The sequence below is a fragment of the Stenella coeruleoalba genome, assembly GCF_951394435.1.
Source record: "Stenella coeruleoalba genome assembly, chromosome: 8".
Lineage (NCBI taxonomy): Eukaryota > Metazoa > Chordata > Mammalia > Artiodactyla > Delphinidae > Stenella > Stenella coeruleoalba.
This window is the reverse complement of record NC_137154.1, coordinates 11,201,164-11,219,500: the sequence shown is the minus strand read 5'-3', so window position 1 is coordinate 11,219,500 and position 18,337 is coordinate 11,201,164. Positions and strand designations below refer to the sequence as shown.

General features: G+C 41.2%; 1 protein-coding gene across 1 annotated transcript; it reads right to left on the bottom strand.

The window, feature by feature from the left end:
- Nucleotides 1–1,161: 1,161 nt before the first annotated feature.
- LOC307190723 (glycine N-acyltransferase-like) lies at nt 1,162–17,236 on the bottom strand (the record flags this gene model as incomplete). The annotated part of the gene is made up of 5 exons (XM_079930087.1): nt 17,147–17,236; nt 13,720–13,827; nt 7,857–7,983; nt 5,826–5,997; nt 1,162–1,564 (listed from the first exon to the last, which is right to left on the bottom strand). The coding sequence occupies exons 1-5, from the start codon at nt 17,222–17,224 to the stop codon at nt 1,162–1,164; spliced, it is 888 nt and encodes a 295-aa protein (XP_079786213.1). The 5' UTR covers nt 17,225–17,236.
- Nucleotides 17,237–18,337: the final 1,101 nt, after the last annotated feature.

Sequence of the window (18,337 nt, the reverse complement as noted above, 5' to 3'; positions counted from 1 at the left end):
GTGCATTAATTTTGTATCCTGCAACCTTACCAAATTCATTGATTAGTTCTAGTAGTTTTCTGGTGGCATCTTTAGGATTTTCTATGTATAGTATCATGTCACTGGCAAATAGTGCCAGTTTTACTTCTTCATTTCCAATTTTTATTACTTTTATTGCTTTTTCTTCTCTGATTGCCATGGCTAGGACTGATTATCCATTTTAAATATAGCGGTGTGTACATGTCAATCCCAAGCTCCCTAAACATCCCCTCTCCCACTCTTCCCCCTCCCCCACCCCACCCCACCCCAGTAACCATAAATTCCTTCTCTAAATCTGTGAGTCCGTTTCTATTTTGTAAATAAGTTCATTTGTACCATTCTTTTCCCCCTTACCTCTTTGGAGGAGTTCCTCAGAGCTATCTGAGAAACTGTTTCCCAGGCTAGTCCTCAGTAAGCCCCCAGTAAATCTGAAACTCCCAGCTCTCACCTTGTGCAATTTCAGAGGACAGAAACAACGTTCGTATCTCTTTCCTGAAGTAGGAGTTGCAAAAGAAGATATTAATGCCAGTCAGTCTTTTTGTTTTAATTATCTCTGCTGCATTATACACACACACACACACCATCTATATCTATAGATGTAGAAATGTGTGGTATGTGTGTATAGTATATTTCATGTGATTATAATACAAGGCTTAAGAAGTGACCTGGGAAAGGAGGATATTCAAAGAGCTACTCAGAAGACATGTGACTCTATAGTCAATTAAAAACAACACATAGAAAGCCAGAGGGAAAAAGTCCTAGAACCCACAAATTATTACAATCCTTCTGGCAAATTGGAAAGGGTCAGTGAGCTAGTAGTTCCAGGAAGAACAATGCAGAAAAGCATGCAACTAAATATAAAGCATGACTAGGATGCTGGACGTGTAGGAGCTGTACCTGTACCAGCCAGACAGCTGGGGTGCCTGGCCTGTTTCCTACTGAGGAAATTAAGGGAATCCTGGGAGGTATTTGAGCACAGAGACTGAGGCTATCCTGTTCACTACCCATCACTGCTTCCTCAGAGCTCAGGACCCTTCATTACCATTGATTACATTTTATTCCCTCTCTCCTCTCTCCATCACCCATCAGCTCCTCCAGCCACATGCCCTGTCCATTCAACACTGTCTTGTGTTCAGGTCTGCTTCACAGAGGCACAAAGTTCCACTGGTTCCAGTCACTGGACACAGAGATATTCTGCAGCTTGAAGTTCAGTTTTTGCATGATGTGATTGGCCCTATCGACATGGGAATACATGGGGAAGCCAAGTTTGTCTAGAGCCTGAACCTGGACATAGATGAGGTAGGTGATGAGGCCCTGGGCCCGGTACTCAGGTATGGTGCCTGCCATCCGCAGCTCTCCTGTCTGGTCCATTAGGGCCCAGGATACAGGGGTCCCCTCAGGCCCCAGCAGGCAGAAGGTGGGGAAGGTCCGGATACAGCGCTCGATGAACCGCTGGCTCCTCTCATTGCCACCAAAATGCCAGAATTTATTCACCAAGGCAGCGTGGGTAGGATCCAGGGATGAGAGTTTCAACACCTTTTGATGGCTATTGGGAACAAGGGGAAAGAATAGCTCATAATATTGAAACTGTATACAAGCCTGTTTATCCCTGTCCTTTGAAATAAAAACCTTTTGCTTTAGTCTCCCAGACCTCCCTTCAGTGTCAAAAGGCTAACAGAGTTAATGATTCGAAAATGTGAAGATCTAGAAACAGAAGAGCTGTTGGGCTGAGAAACTGGCAACAATTTAGACTATAAATCTGCCACATGGCAGAATCACTGAACTCACAGTTCTCTGCAAGATATTGATAAGGGCCTGACACACATTTCTAAGTTGTTTTTATAGGAAGCAGATCCCCACCAGATGAAAACTGCTCATCTCAAGAACATAGACCCTAGACTGGTTGAAACCAGGAGGTTGATGATGCTTGAAACTTCACCTTGATGCCAACCAATCCAAGAATTGTGCACAAGCTGACCACAACCCTGCAGCAACCTCCCTCACACTGACTTTAAAACCCCTTCCCTGAAAGCCATTGGGGAGTTCGAGTCCTTTGAGCATGAGCTGCCCATTCTCCTTGCTTGGTACCCTGCAATAAATGCTGTACTTTCCTTCACCACAACCTGGTGTCAGTAGATTGGCTTTACTGCAAGTGGACCCAAGTTTGGCTCGGTAACAATATCACATGTACTGTGGAGTATTTTATTTGTCCCCTGCCCCAATTGTTCTGAGAGGGGAATAGGAGCATATTTAAGCATAAGTGCTCTGTAGCCAGGCTATCTAGATTCATAATCTGACTCCTTGGGTGATTTGGGGCTGATTACTTCATTTCCCACTTCCTCTATTTCTTCATCTAATAAATAAGGATGATAATCACACCTCCTTTATAGAATCATTGTGAGGCTTAAATGAGTCAATGGATGTAGGGGCTTAGAACAAGCACCTGGCAGATAATAAATCCTCTACAGAAATTAGCTACAATTGTTTCATTTGGCCTCCGCTGCAACTTTCCAACCTAGATAGGGCGGGTGTTCTTATCCTTATTTTACACAGAAGGAAAACGTTGCAGAGATATAAACAAGTGCCCCAAAGCACATGCTAGCAAGCAGTGAAGCCAGAGCTTAAAATGTTGATGTCCGAAGGTCCTTGGCTACCATGTTGAACAAGTGGGGAGGTTGAAGTCCAGAAAGGGGCAGTGACATGAAGTGCAGGCAGCCCCCAAGGCACAGAACACTGAATCTGATGGCATCTGCAGGCTGTAAAGGGGCTTTGGGGGGTGTCCTGGAAAGAGCCCACAAGGTGAAACTAGGAGATCTAGACTCAAGCCCACTATGCCCTTAACCATCCACGGGACCTGAACAAGCTATTTCATCATCTGAGTCTGTTTTCTGTCGGGAAAATGGGGATAATATCTCCCATCCTGTTTATCCTACAGTGCAGACAAGGGGATCCAGAGAGGTTCTTTGATACAAAGTGAATAAAACTCTCCCAGCAGTACAGACGGAAGGCCATGGGACTGGGCATCTTTAGCTCAAATCTCCACCGTCAGTGTTCAGTTCTATTCAGTGTTAGACTGGACATCAATGGGGGAAAATATATTATTTGTTGAAATTCTCTTTATTGGAAAAATTTGTTTGTCAAGTGAATTTACTGAACACATTTATTAAATACCTACTATATACCAGGCACTGTTTTAGCTGTGGAAGATCTATCAGTGAACAAGACAGGGAAGGTACCTGCTCTCTCTCGTGGGTTTGCAACGTTGTTGGGGAGAGTTCAAACATCCAGTAAGTAAGATCGTTAACTAAATTACCTAATTTCAAATAATCATAAGTGCTACAAAGAAAATAAAAGTGGGTCATGTGTGGAAAATAACTGGGAAGTGATTTTAGGTGGAGTGGTCTAGCTGGACTCTCTGGAAGGTGACATTTGAGCAGTTCTGAACAGCAAAAGAAGTCATGTGTGTCAGGATTGGGTGGGGTGGTGGCAGAGGGAAAAGCTGACTCAAAAGGCCTGAGCTTACAAACAACCCAATCAAAAAATGGGCAGAAGACCTAAATAGACATTTCTCCAAAGAAGACATACAGATGGCCAAGAGGCACATGAAAAGCTGCTCAACATCACTAAATATTAGAGAAATGCAAATCAAAACCACAATGAGGTATCACTTCACACCAGTCAGAATGGGCATCATCAGAAAATCTAGAAACAGCAAATGCTGGAGAGGGTGTGGAGAAAAGGGGACCCTCTTGCACTGCTGGTGGGAATGTAAATTGATGCAGCCACTATGGAAAACAGTATGGAGTTTCCTTAAAAAACTAAAAATAAAATTATCATATGACCCAGCAATCCCACTACTGGGCATATACCCAGAGAAAACCATAATTCAAAAAGACACACGCACCCCAATGTTCATTGCAGCACTATTTACAATAGCCAGGTTATGGAAGCAACCTAAATGCCCATCAACAGATGAATGGATAAAGAAGATGTGGTACATATATACAATGGAATATTAATCAGCCATAAAAAGGAACGAAAATGGGTCATTTATAGAGATGTGGATGGACCTAGAGTCTGTCATATAGAGTGAAGTAAGTCAGAAAAAGAAAAACAAATATCGTATATTAATGCATATATGTGGAATCTAGAAAAATTGTACAGATGAACCTGTTTGCAAGGCAGAAATAGAGACACAGATGTAGAGAACAAACATATGGACAGCAGTGGGGGAAAGGGGGATGCGGGGTGGGATGAAGTGGGAGATTGGGATTGACATATATACACTAATACATATAAGATAGATAACTAATAAGAACCTGCTGTATAAAAAATAAAATAAAATATAATTTAAAAAAAAAAAAAGCCTGAGCTTACAATGGTCGATGGCAGGAGGAAGACCAGTGTTGTTGGGGGCAGTAAGCAAGAGAGGAGATGAGGTCTAAAAAGTAGATGGGTGTTGGCTCTTATAGGGTCACGTTGGAGTTCCGAATTATTTCCAAGTGAGATGGGAAGTACTCGAGTCTTTTAAGCAGGGGAAGAACATGGTCTAATGTGCATTTTTTTTAAAAAAAGATTACTCTGGCTGCTTGGCAGAAAATGGATGGTTAGGAGACCAAAGCAAAAGCTGGAAGAGAAGGTAAGAGGTATAGTGGGTTGAATGGTGTGTCCACTCGAAAGGTGTGCCCACCTGGAACCGGAAAATGTGACCTTATTCAGAAAAAGCATCCTTGCAGGTGTAAGTACATTGAGGATCCCAACATGAAGTCATCCTGGATTATCTAGTGGGCCTTTAATCCAATCAAAAGTGTCCTTATAATAGACAGAAGAAAAGACACAGACACACACAGAGAAGCCCATGTGAAGGCAAATTCAGAAACGAGAGTGATGAAGCTGAGACAGGCTGGGACCTGGAACCCTTTGCTGCAGTGCTACAATGCTTGCACCTGGACAAACTTCTCCTCGGGCAACAAAATACAAAGAAACTAAAAATAACTGTGTGCATGTGCACTTGGGGCAAATTATGGACAAAGGGACAAAAAGACACAAAACGCCCAATTCCCACTTCTGAAGAGCCAGGAGCAAAAAACAGGGTGTCGGGAGCAAAAGCTGGGTACTGCCCATGCCCCCTGCACACAACACCACCAAAGGGGTGGGCAAAACACCTAAACCAGCCCTCTGGCCCGACCCCTGGACACACCCCTACCCTCACCCCATATAAGGAGCCAGCTCGACCCCCTGCCTCAGCCAGCAGGCAAGCAAGGGAACCTGTGGTTTGTTCTCTCTCCCCACTGCTGCAGCAGGGGCCCCAATCAAGCCTTACCTGAACTTCTTGTCTGGCCTCTAATCAGTTTCTATGGATTGGGGAAGGCCAAGAACCCTGGTTGGTATCAAAGCCACAAGGCAAGGAATGCCTAGAGCCACCAGAATCTGGAAGAGGCAAGGAAGGATTCCCTCCTAGAGGCTTTGAAGGGAACAGAGGCTCGCCAGCCCATGGACTTGGCACTTCTGGCCTCCAGAACTGTGAGAATAAATTTCTGCTGTTTAAAGGCGCTCCAGTTCGTTGTGCTTTTCTGCGACTGTCCTAGAATGTGCTGGCTAATTCAGTGGTGACAGATATGAGGCTTCTTCCTTTTTCGTTTTGTTTTGTTTTTGTTTTTTGCCGCACCGCACAGCCTGCGGGCGGGATCTTAATTAGTTCCCAGACCAGAGGGATTGAACCTCTGCCCTCGGCAGGCAGTGAAAGTGCAGAGTCCTAACCACTGGACCACCAGGGAATTCCCCAGAGCAACTTCTTTCAGACTTACATGGACTTGTATTTATCACCATTGGGTGATACGTTTTTTTCATCCAGCAAGGAAGTAGCCAATTTCTTTGTTGTCTCAGAGACCATGTAGAGAAAGCACTGTGTTCGCTTCACCTTGCCCAATTTAATAGCCGCAAGATGGTTTATCACATCATCCAGGCTGGACTGTGAACCTAGATGGAAGAAATGAATTATATGAGATATCACTGTTCCTTTAAGTGTCAGAAAAAAGCTGTCCAACGGCTGCAAAGTTTGCAGGTTTCGAATTATTAAAACTCGTGTCCCATCATGAAAAGACTTCTATAGGATAATGGCAAATCACTCTCATATTTAAAAATAATTCAAAATTGGGATAATACTACAATTCCTGAATACATCACAGTACTGTTATGACCATCAAAGAAGATGAGGTATAAAGATAATAACCAAAATTGATTGAAAAATTCTATGCACTCAGTGCAGTAGATTGCTGCTACAGTGGTCTGAGTTTGTTCCTCTTCACTATCTTGATTTTTTTCTTCTTAACTGACTATGGGCTTGACCATGAAACTTGCTTTGGCCAATAGAAAAATAGCAAATATGAATCAGTAAAAAGCTTGAAAAGTGACTATGCACGGAGGTTTGCCTTTTCTCTCTGCTCCTGAGAACCTGTGACTTCTATACACTGCCCAAGCCACTTGAGCAGAACAGCCAGTAGCCAGTACAGACAAAGCCAGCATTAACAGCCGAACTTGAGATTATGGCTGACTTAGTCCTACCAGCTCATTGAAAACCCCCAGCTGACTGCAGCTACATGGGTGAATCTAGGAGAGACCAGAAGAATCACCCAGCTGAGCCTAGTCCAAATTGCTGACCCACAAAATCGTGAGCTAATAAATGATTGTGGTTTGCAGTCACTCTCTGGGGATGGTTTGAAAACCTAACTGATAAAATCAGCCATGGTGCTGAGCACTTCTCATTCAAGATCTTATTCAATCTTTAAATGGCTTATGTTTGGGGTACTATTCTAATCCTCATTTTTTTTTTTTTTCAGTACGCGGGCCTCTCACTGTTGTGGCCTCTCCCGTTGCGGAGCACAGGCTCTGGATGCGCAGGCTGAGCGGCCATGGCTCACAGGCCCAGCCGCTCCACGGCATGTGGGATCTTCCCGGACTGGGGCACGAACCCGCGTCCCCTGCATCGGCAGACGGACTCTCAACCACTGCGCCACCAGGGAATTCCCAAATACATTCTTAACTACTAAATTCCTCCTTCGTAAATAAGACAATGATAAAACGGAGATGAGACAGAAGGAAAGCTCTGCTCCCATATTCAATCTCCCTAATAGATCCTAGAATAAACCATGAATCCTTAGCTATTAAGAAATTATGTTATTCATGATTTCCTATGTAAACCCCATGTACTGCAGTCTTCAAGTTCTAATTCACTGTTGTTGGAGGAGGTCATCAAGAAGACGTGCTACCTGTTGACTCATGAGCTGGACCCAGGCAATTGGAGGTTCCCCACTCCCTCCCCTCCTTGGAAGGTGCTTCCCACTTGCCTTCCCAGCTCCCAGAAGCTGCTCCAAGGACACAGCCTTGAGACTGAAATGTGGTGTTGAGATATCTGGATTGGGTACATGACTGAACCCAGTTAAGGCCACTATATAAACGTTTAAGATTTTGGCAGGTGGGTGAGGTGATATACTCATCCTGCAGTCTCCTGCAGGAAACAAGCCTGGAAGTTCCCCTGCTTATTAAACCTGCCACCTACCGATCGGAAGTGGTTTGCCCCTTTCTTAGGCCTCTCCTTGCCATACATGTACATGCGGGCTGGTTTCAGATTTCACCTGGGAAGCTCCCAAATAAGTTTGTGAACTAACAACTATGGAGGTAGTGGTGGCAGCTGAGAGAAAGAATGGACAGCAGGCTGAGTGTCTAGGACTTGGAGTAAAGATATAGAGGATGTAGGGCTGTAATTCGAAATGAAAAGTGACACTACAGATACAGACATGGGAGATCTCAGTAGCCAGCACACATCCCAGTTCCCTTACTTTGAATCTGCAAATGTTGCTTCCAGTTGATGACTTCTGGCAAACCAAGGAATTCCTGACATTTCTTAGGGTCCTTGGAGTAGACTTGGTAAGTATTGGTGTAGTGATCAAGGTCATCTGTCATCTCCTGTTTGGGTTGGGAAAAGTAGAATCAACCAAAATGCTTGTAGTTAGTGATTGCCATATTCGTTTTCAGGGTTCCATTATCTTATGACACTTTTAAATACTAAAATATTAGCTTTTTCGTTGTATTGATTTTATTGAAGGATTATTTACATTATGAGATCAAGTCAAGGACTCCCTGATTCAATTAACAATGAAAAATGTCCTGAACAAAACTACTCCTAACTCAGTTATTGCTTTAAATTTTCAAACCAAGCAAAAATGATCCATTTAAAATTATTTCTCTATCCCTCCATAAAACTCATTAAGAAGCTTGAAAAAGGGGCTTCCCTGGTGGCGCAGTGGTTGAGAGTCCGCCTGCCGATGCAGGGGACGCGGGTTCGTGCCCCGGTCCGGGAGGATCCTGCGTGCCGTGCAGCGGCTGGACCCGTGAGCCATGGCCGCTGGGCCTGCGCATCCGGAGCCTGTGCTCCGCAACGGGAGAGGCCACAACAGTGAGAGGCCCGCGTACCACAAAAAGTAATAAAAACTTCCAAGGGGGAAGAAAGTTTATTTAAAGAAATAATGGCTGAGGACTTCCCAAATCTTGAGAGAAATTTGGATACACAAATTTATGAAGCTCGTAGGTCACCAGTCAACTTAAAGAGAACCTCTCTTAGACACATTATAATAAAACTGTCAAAACCCCCCAAAAGGCTATCAGCAGATTTCTCAGAGACCTTGCAAGCCATGAGAAGATGGGGGTAATATATTCAAAGTGCTGAAAGAAATAAACTGCCAACCAAAAATACTTTACCCAGCAAAGTTGTTCTTCAGAAAAGATAGCAAGATATCATTTTTAATATCTTGCTATCACTATTTGTTTGTGATATTTGTTTTTTTATTGGACATCTATTAACAAATTATTGTAGCTATAGATATTTTAATATTTTGTCCTTTAATCTTTATACTTGAGTTAAGTGGCTAAAAACCATATTACTATATGAGAGTATTCTGAATCTGACTATATGCTTACTTTTACCAGTATGCTGTATATTTTCATATGTTTTTGTTACTAATTAGCATCCTTTCCTTTCAGCTTGAAGAACTCCTTTTAGCTTTTCCTTTTTTTTTTTTTAAGAAAGAATTGGAACATTTTTTTTCGATGTTTCACTAACTTTCACGAACAAACAAAAACTGAGGAAGTTCATCACCAAAAGACCTGCCTTATAAGAAATACTGAAAGGGGAACAGTTCTCAGAGCTTTCTGAGATGCTCTTCCCAGGTTATAATCCTCAAATTTGGCTCAAATAAAATGTTCCCATTCCTTCTGAAAAAAAAAGAAATGCCAAAAGGAGTTCTTCACACTGAAAGGAAAGGATGCTAATTAGTAACATAAAAACATATGAAAATATACAGCATACTGGTAAAAGTAAGCATATAGTCAGATTCAGAATATTCTCATATAGTAATGTTATGGTTTTTAGCCACTTAACTCTAGTATAAAGATTAAAGGACAAAATATTAAAATATCTATAGCTAAAATAATTTGTTAATGGATATCCAATATAAAAAATATAAATAGTGACATTAAAAAAACATAAAATGGAGGGAGCAAAGGATAGAGTTTTTGTATGCAATCAAAGTTAAATTGTTATCAGAGTAAAATAGACTGTTATATTTATAATATGTTTTACATAAGCCTCATGGTATCACAAAGCAAAAACCTACAGTAGATTTACAAAAGATAAGAGAAAAGAATCAAAGTTTACCGCCACAGAAAATCATCAGTTCACAAAGGAAAGTTGCAAGAGGAAGAAAGGAACAAGAGGACTACAAAACAGCAGAAAACAATAGGGTGGCATTAATAAGTTCTTACCTGTCAATAAGTACTCTAAGTGTAAATTGATTCAATTCTCCAATCAAAATATATAGAGTAGCTAGATGGATTAAAAAAAAAAAAGATCAACTCTGTGTTGCCAACTCTGTGTTGCTTTAAGGAAACACATAGGCTCCAAGTGAAGGGATGAAAACGGCATACCATACAAATGGAAACCAAAAGAGAGCAGGAATAGCTATATTTGTATCAGACAATATAGACTTTAAGCCAAGAATGATAACAAGAGAAAAAAGAAGGCTATTACAGAACTTTTTTTTTTTTTCCGGTACGCGGGCCTCTCATTGTTGTGGCCTCTCCCGTTGCGGAGCACAGGCTCCAGATGCACAGGCCCAGCGGCCATAGCTCACGGGCCCAGCCGCTCCGCGGCATGTGGGATCTTCCTGGACCGGGGTGCGAACCTGTATCCCCTGCATCGGCAGGCGGACTCTCAACCACTGCGCCACCAGGGAAGCCCTATACAGAACTTTGATGAAAGAAATTGAAGAAGACATAAACAAATGGAAAGACATACATTTGGATTTATGGTTAATGAATTGGTTAAGGTTTCATGGATTGAAAGAATTAATTTTGTTAAAATAATCATATTACCCAAAGCCATCTGTAGATTCAATGCAACCTCTATCAAAATTCCAATAGCATTTTCACAGAAATAGAAAAAAAATCCTAAAACTTATATGGAACCACAAAAGGTTGACTAGACAAAGCAATCCTGAGAAATAAGAACAAATATGGAGGCTTCATACTTTCTGATTTCAAACTATACTACAAAGCCGTAGAAATCAAAACAGTAAGGTATTGGCATGAAAATAGACACATAGACAAATGGAATGGAATTGAGAGCCCAGAAATAAGCTCTCACATATATGATCAACCAATAGTTGACAAGGGAGCCAAGAACACTCAATCAGGAAAGAATAGTCTCTTTAATAAATGGTATTGGGAAAGCTTAATAAGCACGTGCAGAAGAACGAATCTTACACCACTCAAAAAGTTAACTCAAAATGGACTGAAGCCTTAAACATAAGTACTGAAACTTTAAAAACCTAGAAGAAAATATAGAGATAAAGCTCCTTGACATTGGTCTTGCAATGATGTTTTGGATATGACACCAAAAGCACAAGTAAAGAAGGCAAAAAATCAACAATTGGGACTACATCAAACTAAAAAGCTTCTGCACAGCAAAAGAAAAAATCAACAAAATGAAGAGACACCTATCAAATGGGAGAAAATACTTTCAAATCACATATCAGACAAGGGGTTAGTACCCAAAACATATTTTAAAAACTCATACAATATAATATAAAAAACCCCAAACAATCCCATTAAAAATGGGCAGAGGAATTGACATACAAATGGCCAACAGATACATGAAAAAGTGCTTTACATTACTAATTATCAGGTAAATGCAAATCAAGACCACATACATACCAGAATGGTTATCATCAAAAGGACAAGAGATGGGCTTCCCTGGCGGCGCAGTGGTTAGGGGTCTGCCTGCCGGTGCGGGGGACATGGGTTCGAGCCCTGGTCTGGGAGGATCCCACATGCTGCAGAGCAACTGGGCCCGTGAGTCACAACTACTGAGCCTGCGCGGCTGGAGCCTGTGCTCCGCAACAAGAGAGGCCACGATAGTGAGAGGCCCGCGCACCGCGATGAAGAGTGGCCCCCGCTTGCCGCAACTAGAGAAAGCCCTCACACGGAAACGAAGACCCAACACAGCCAAAAATAAACATACAAATAAATTAATTAATTTTTTAAAAAAAAGAAAGAAAAGAACAAGAGATAACAAGTACTGGGCAAGCTCTGGAGAAAAGGGAGCGCTGTGCACTGTTGGTGGGAATGTAAATTGGTGTAGCCACTATGTAAACAGTATGGAGATTCCTCCAAAAATTGAAAATAGAACTGTCATACGAATCAGGAATCCCATCTGGGTATACAGCCAAAGCAAATGAAAACAGGATCTCAAAGAGATACCTGCACTCCATGTTCATTGCAACATTATTCACAATAGCCAAAATATGGGGAAAAAAATGAATGGGTAAAGAAAATGTGGCATATCTTTACAATGGAATTTCAGTCAGCCACAAGAAAGAAGTAACTCCTGCCAGTTGTGCCAACATGGATAGACCTTGTAGGCGTTATGCTAAGTGAAATCAGACAGCGGAAGACAAATACTGTATGACCTTCTTTATGTGTAGAATCTTAAAAAGCTGAATCATAGATACAGAGAGTTGGATGGTGGCTACTAGAGGCTGGGGAGGCCTAGGTGGGGGAAACGCGGAGATATCAAAAGGTACAAACTTCTAGTTTGTACCAGATAAATAAATTCTGAGGATCTAATATACAGTATGGGGATTATAGTTAACAAGGCTGTATTATATACAGTTGACCCTTGAACAATGCAGGGGTTATGGACCCCAACGCTCCGTGCAATTGAAAATCCGCACATATAGCTTTACAGTCAGCCCTTGTATCTGCTGTTCTGCATCCACAGATTCAACCGTCCTCAGATGGTGTCGTACTGTAGCATGAAATCATTGAAAAGAATCCGCATATAAGTGGACTCGTGCAGTTCAAGCCCATGTTGTTCAAGGGTCAACTGTACTTGAAAGTCTCTAAGAAAGTAGATCTTGAATGTTTTCACCAAAAAAAAGAAATGGTAATTATGTGACCTGATGGAGTGTTAGCTAAAGCTATGGTGGGAATCGTTTAATGATATATGTGTATCAAATCTACACATTGTACATTTTATACTTACAAAATCTTCTATGTCAACAATCGCTCGTAAAGCTGGACAAATCTTATTTTTAAGACTGTATTTTTGAAAGTAGCTCAGGTTTCTATCAATAATTAAAAGTCTTCATTTTCAGATTATTTAATTTGGTTATTTTGAATAATATTTCTTACCAATTTCACTTCTATATAAGTTCTATAAACTACATTTACATTAAAATTTTAGATTTTTACTTGATGTTTTAAAATATCATTATATGTTTTATTTTTGAAATGTCTTAGCTATTCAATTTCACTAATTAAAAAATTATCATACAATATGTAAACGACAGTTCCAACTATGTCATTTGCTCCTCAGTTTTCCTTAGTTCACTCTGTTATTTCAGACCTTATGCCTTGCAACTACTATTTCCTCTGCTTTGAGGGCAGTCCTTCCCTGCCACCATGTAAAAAATCTTATTTGCCTTCAACATCCAGTTTTGGTAAAATTTCTACTAAGAAGCATTTCTGATCCTCTCCCTGCAACCTCTACCACATATAGTCTTTTTCCTGCCCTGTTTTATTTGCTTTATTGATGACAGTAGGTTATAACACCCTGCAGTATCTCAATGGGAAGACAGTATCACAATGAGAAGTTTTGAGTTAGCATGAATGAGTTGGTGTGGTTTCAAAACTGGTGTTTTTAAAAGGTAGGAAATATTTTTTCCCCCTTGGGTTAAGGGTTTAAAATGGGTTTCATTTATTACAATGCAGAATTCTAGCCTGGGAAATACTCCTTTGATACCGTTAACAAAAGTGACCATCTACATAATCCTACATTACCACAGCCTCCCACTGGTTGCCTCTATTCCCACAACCTGTTCAAGAAATGACAAAGTGTGTTTGGTCTTAAGCAGCAGCAGGATGCTATCTGTGTTTTGATCCTGCCTGTTTCACACGACGCTGTAATTTACCTGTGTATTTATCTATAATCTCCTCCAGGCTGTGGGCTTTTTGAGGACAAGGACTTGTTAACCAACACCTCGATTCATTTCTATAATCCCAGGGTCTACCACATTGCCAGGTGCATGGTAAGCACATAGCAAATACGAACATACATGCATATTCATTCCACATCTGGCACCTTACCTGCTCCTGAGGGCGGATAACCACTGTATTAAAATCAGGCCACCTGTCCACCAGGGCCTGTAGCTTGAAAGGGTTTCCCTGGTTCATGTGGAAGGTGGTCCCATAAACCTGCAGTATCCGGACAAAGTGAGAGGGTCAGCTTATTAGGAAGAGATGGCAAAGTGCCTTGTTTGATCAGGACAAGGTTTATTTCTATGAAATAATGAAATTTTTTGATTGGAAAGCATCTAATGAGAATTTCTGCAGACCATTTTTTAGGTTCTAATTTTTGCCCCAATAAATATATCTTTAAAAAATATTCATATAGGGCTTCCCTGGTGGCGCAGTGGTTGGGAGTCCGCCTGCCGATGCAGGGGACACGGGTTCGTGCCCCGGTCCAGGAAGATCCCACATGCAGCGGAGCAGCTGGGCCCGTGAGCCATGGCCGCTGAGCCTGCGCGTCCGGAGCCTGTGCTCCGCAACGGGAGAGGCCACAACAGTGAGAGGCCCATGTACCACAAAAAGAAAAAAAGAAAAAATATATATATATTCATATAGAAAATATTCAGACCAATGAAATTTATGAATAAAAGTTATGAACTCTCCCATTGTAGAATTTAATAAAATCTTTAATAAATTTCCTTCTATTCATGTACACACGCAACAAACTTCACAAAAAATGAAAAATATCAGATACACTCCACTCCAGGTGTTTCCAACTTTTCAGTGTAAACAATGACCCTTCAAAGAATATCTTTTTGTAGAAATCTTTGCATATGTACCTGATATTTGCTTAGGGAAGGTTTTTAGAAGGGAGATTGCTGGGCCTAAAGTTATCTACATGTTTAAGGCTTTTTAACATATATTTTAAAATTATCCTCTGGTAAAGGTAAATATTTCCTACCAATAAGTGGAGGCTATAGTAATTAAAGGTCAGGGACAATTGTCTCTTTGGTCCTTTTATAGCAAATAAAAATAAAGCCAGATAGTCTACCCGTAGAAGAATGCTTACCTTTCTCTTCCCCAGAGTAAAAGGATGGTTTACAAATGGTTAAGATTGAGCAAAGTGAATAGATTCAACTCACCCCAAATTATGCCAGGCCTTTCAAAGCATTAGCCTCACCTAAGATGCATCCACAATTCACCCCACTGTAAATTTATGGTCTGATGTGTAATAACAGTGGCTAATAGTTGCATGTCTTCTCCGTGTGCAAGGCACAGTTCCACCTGTTCAACATAAAGTCTTCTCATCCTGACAATAACCCCAAGAGGTTAGAGCTCTCATTACTCCCTTCTTTTTATTTTGGCTGCGTGGCTTGTGGGATCTTAGTTCCCCTACCAGGGATCGAACCCAGGCCCTGGTCAGTGAAAGCACCAAGTCCTAACCATGGGTCACCAGGGAAGTCCCTCATTACTCCCTTTTTGTATGAGAAAACGAAAGCATGTAAAAGTTAAGTGATGTGGTGTCGACATACAGCTTGACGGTGGAAGAGGCAGGCACAGACCCAGGCAGGCTGGACGCTGAGTCTGCCCTTTTAGCCACAGAACCAATGCGATGTCACTGTCATCAACCTAACTCCCATGGTAGGATTAGGGTGCATGTTCTTGACAAAACTAATAATAGAAATTGAAATATGTAACTTTATCGACCAATGTCCAAGGCGTTATGCCCAGTGGATGAGCATAATGGTTAGTACTTGGCTTCAAGGGTTAACCTGCCTGGAATAAAACCCTGGCTACTTACTGTGTGAACTTGGTAAAGTGCAGAGACCTAGTGTCTCTGTGCCGGTAGAATACCACAACCAGGGTTTTGACATTGATACGGTCAAGATGTGGAACAGTTTCATCATCACGAGGGTCACTCGTATTGCTCTTCAGAGTCACACCCATTGCCCTCCACTGCTCACGTCCTCCTTCACCTCCAGCAACCATCAATCTCTTCTCCATTTCTATAATTTTGTTATTTCAAGAATTTTATATTAATGGACTCATGTAGCGTGTCATCCCTTGGGATTGGCTTTTTGTTTACTCAGCATAATTTTCTGGAGCGTCGTCCAGATTGTGGCAGGTATCAATAGGTCGTTTCTTCTTTGTCGTTTAGTAGCATTCCACAGTATGGATGTACCGCCGTTCATTTAGCCATTCGCCTATGGAAGGACATCTGAGTTGTTTTCACTATTATGGATAAGGTTGTTATAGACATTCATGTGCATAGTTTTGTGTGAAAATAAACTTGTATTTGTCTGGGGCAAATGTGCAGGACTGTAATTGCTGGTTGTGTGCTGGTTGCAAGATTAGTTAGAAACTTACAAATTGCTTTTCAAGCGTGGCTGTACCGGCTCACATTCCCACCAACAATACAGGAGAGATCCAGTTTCTCCTCATTCTTAACAGCATCTGAAGTGGAGGACCTATTTCGCTCAAAGCATACAGGTAGGCTCAGGTGAGTTGAAATTGGGTACATGGATTATATTTCTGGCCTCAACAGTAACCAGTTGGGCAAGTTATTTAAGTTTCCTTCGTCAGATGCATCATCTACAACATACGGAGAAGAGTGACACCCTCCTCATATGGGAGTTTTGAAGTTTATATGAGTTCACAGATAAAGCCCAGTGGCTGGGATGAGGTAAGGGCTATAAGTGCTTTTTATTGCCACTAATGAACTGCACTGGCGTTGTTCTGACCTCGAGGTCCCCATTGGTGCCGGTGCTGGGCAGTGGTTGCATGTGACTTAAGATTCTATCTTTAGGTGTAAAAGGAGCTTTTAAAAAGCAGTTTAGGGACTTCCCTGGCGGCCCAGTGGTTAGGACTCCACGCTTTCACTGCCAAGGGCTTGGGTTCAATCCTGGGTCGGGGAACTAAGATTCCACAAGATGCATGGCCAAAAAATAAAAAATGAAAGAAAAGCATTTTACTCGTTTCATCAATCCTCTGAATGTTAGAAATGAAAATATAAATAAAATGTGCATAAATCCAGCCACTTTGTAACAAATATTGCTGCAATAAAAAAATGAATAGTATATAATAATTTCTAGGTCTCCTCCATGGACAGTGCATAATCTTTTGGATTTCAAAGAAATAGGAGTTGACCTATTAAATGTTCCAAGAAGGTACATGGTGGTTAACCTTGCCTTGGGCACAAATGTTTAAAAATTAGTATGTACTTAGATCAACCTTTTAAAGAGAAATCAAGGAAATGTTTTTGAGTCTGCAGAGAGCGTTTTTTTTTTTGCCACTTAAAAGTATCAGACAAGTCATATTACTGAGACCTGTTTCCTCTTCTGGGACATGAGTATAATAGACCTCCCTTGCCAAGAGGTGCTATGTGAGATGCAGCATGAGTGAGTTCCTGCCACAGAATGGGTGCTCAGTAAAAGCTCATTCTCTTTCTCACCTCTATTACAAGAAGACGCAACCATTTGGTTCCCTAAGAATGTCCCATGCTCACCTTTAAGGACTCAGGGAGGCTCTTCCTTAAGTATTTTTCTAGCATCTGCAGCATCTGTGGACCCTGTAAGTGGAGCATCTTCGCAGGTACCTTAGCCTAGAGAGAAGACCAAGAAACAGCCAGGAATGAGAAGATACTGAACCAATAGAAATAGATTGGCACACATTTACCTGAACCTTAGAAGATAACAGGTGAGATAAATTTGCCTAGAAAACTGCTTTGGGAGAGGGGGAGAAAGTATAGTCACCATAGATTTCTAGCCTTACTATGAAGGACAGGAGTTTAGAAGGGCATCATAAAAGTCCTGAAAGGGCCACCTCATAGAAGACACAAAGAAACAAGCACTGAAGATTCTATCCTAATACCTACGTCCAAGCCCTCCTTCAGTGCCTTTTATTGGTGTCACGGTCATTAAAGTCCTCACCAACTCCAAGGAAGGATGAGACGGGCAGAAAGCACAGGGTTCTCTTTCTGATAATTTTCGCTTCATTTTCTTATACCACCCTGAATTTTAGTCATTAAAGACACATATATTTTAACAAACATATTCTTTTTTTAAATTGAAGTATAGTTGATTTACAATGCTGTGTTAATTTCTGCTGTACAGCAAAGTGATTCAGATATATATATATATATATATATATTTAAAAATATTCTTTTCCATTGTGGTTTATCATAGGATATTGAATATAGTTCCCTGTGCTATACAGTAGGACCTTGTTGTTTATCCATTCTGTATATAATAGTTTACATCTGCTAACCCCAACCTCCCTCTCCATCCCTCCCTTTGCCCCGTCCCCCTTGGCAACCACAAGTCTGTTCTCTATGTCTGTGAGTCTGTTTCTGTTTCATAAATAGGTTCATTTGTGTCATATTTTAGATTCCACATAGAAGTGATATCATATGGTATTTGTCTTTCTCTTTCTGACTTACTTCACTTAGTATAATAATCTCTATTTACACCTATGTTGCTGTGAATGGCATTATTTCATTCTTTTTTATGGCTGAGTAATATTCCATTGTATATATACCACATCTTCTTTATCCATTCATCTGTTGATGGACATTTAGGTTGTTTCCCTGCCTTGGCTATTGTGAATAGTGCTGCTATGAACATAGGGCTGCCTGTATCTTTTTGAATTAGAGCTTTCTCTGGATATATGCCCAGGAGTGGGATTGTTGGATCATATG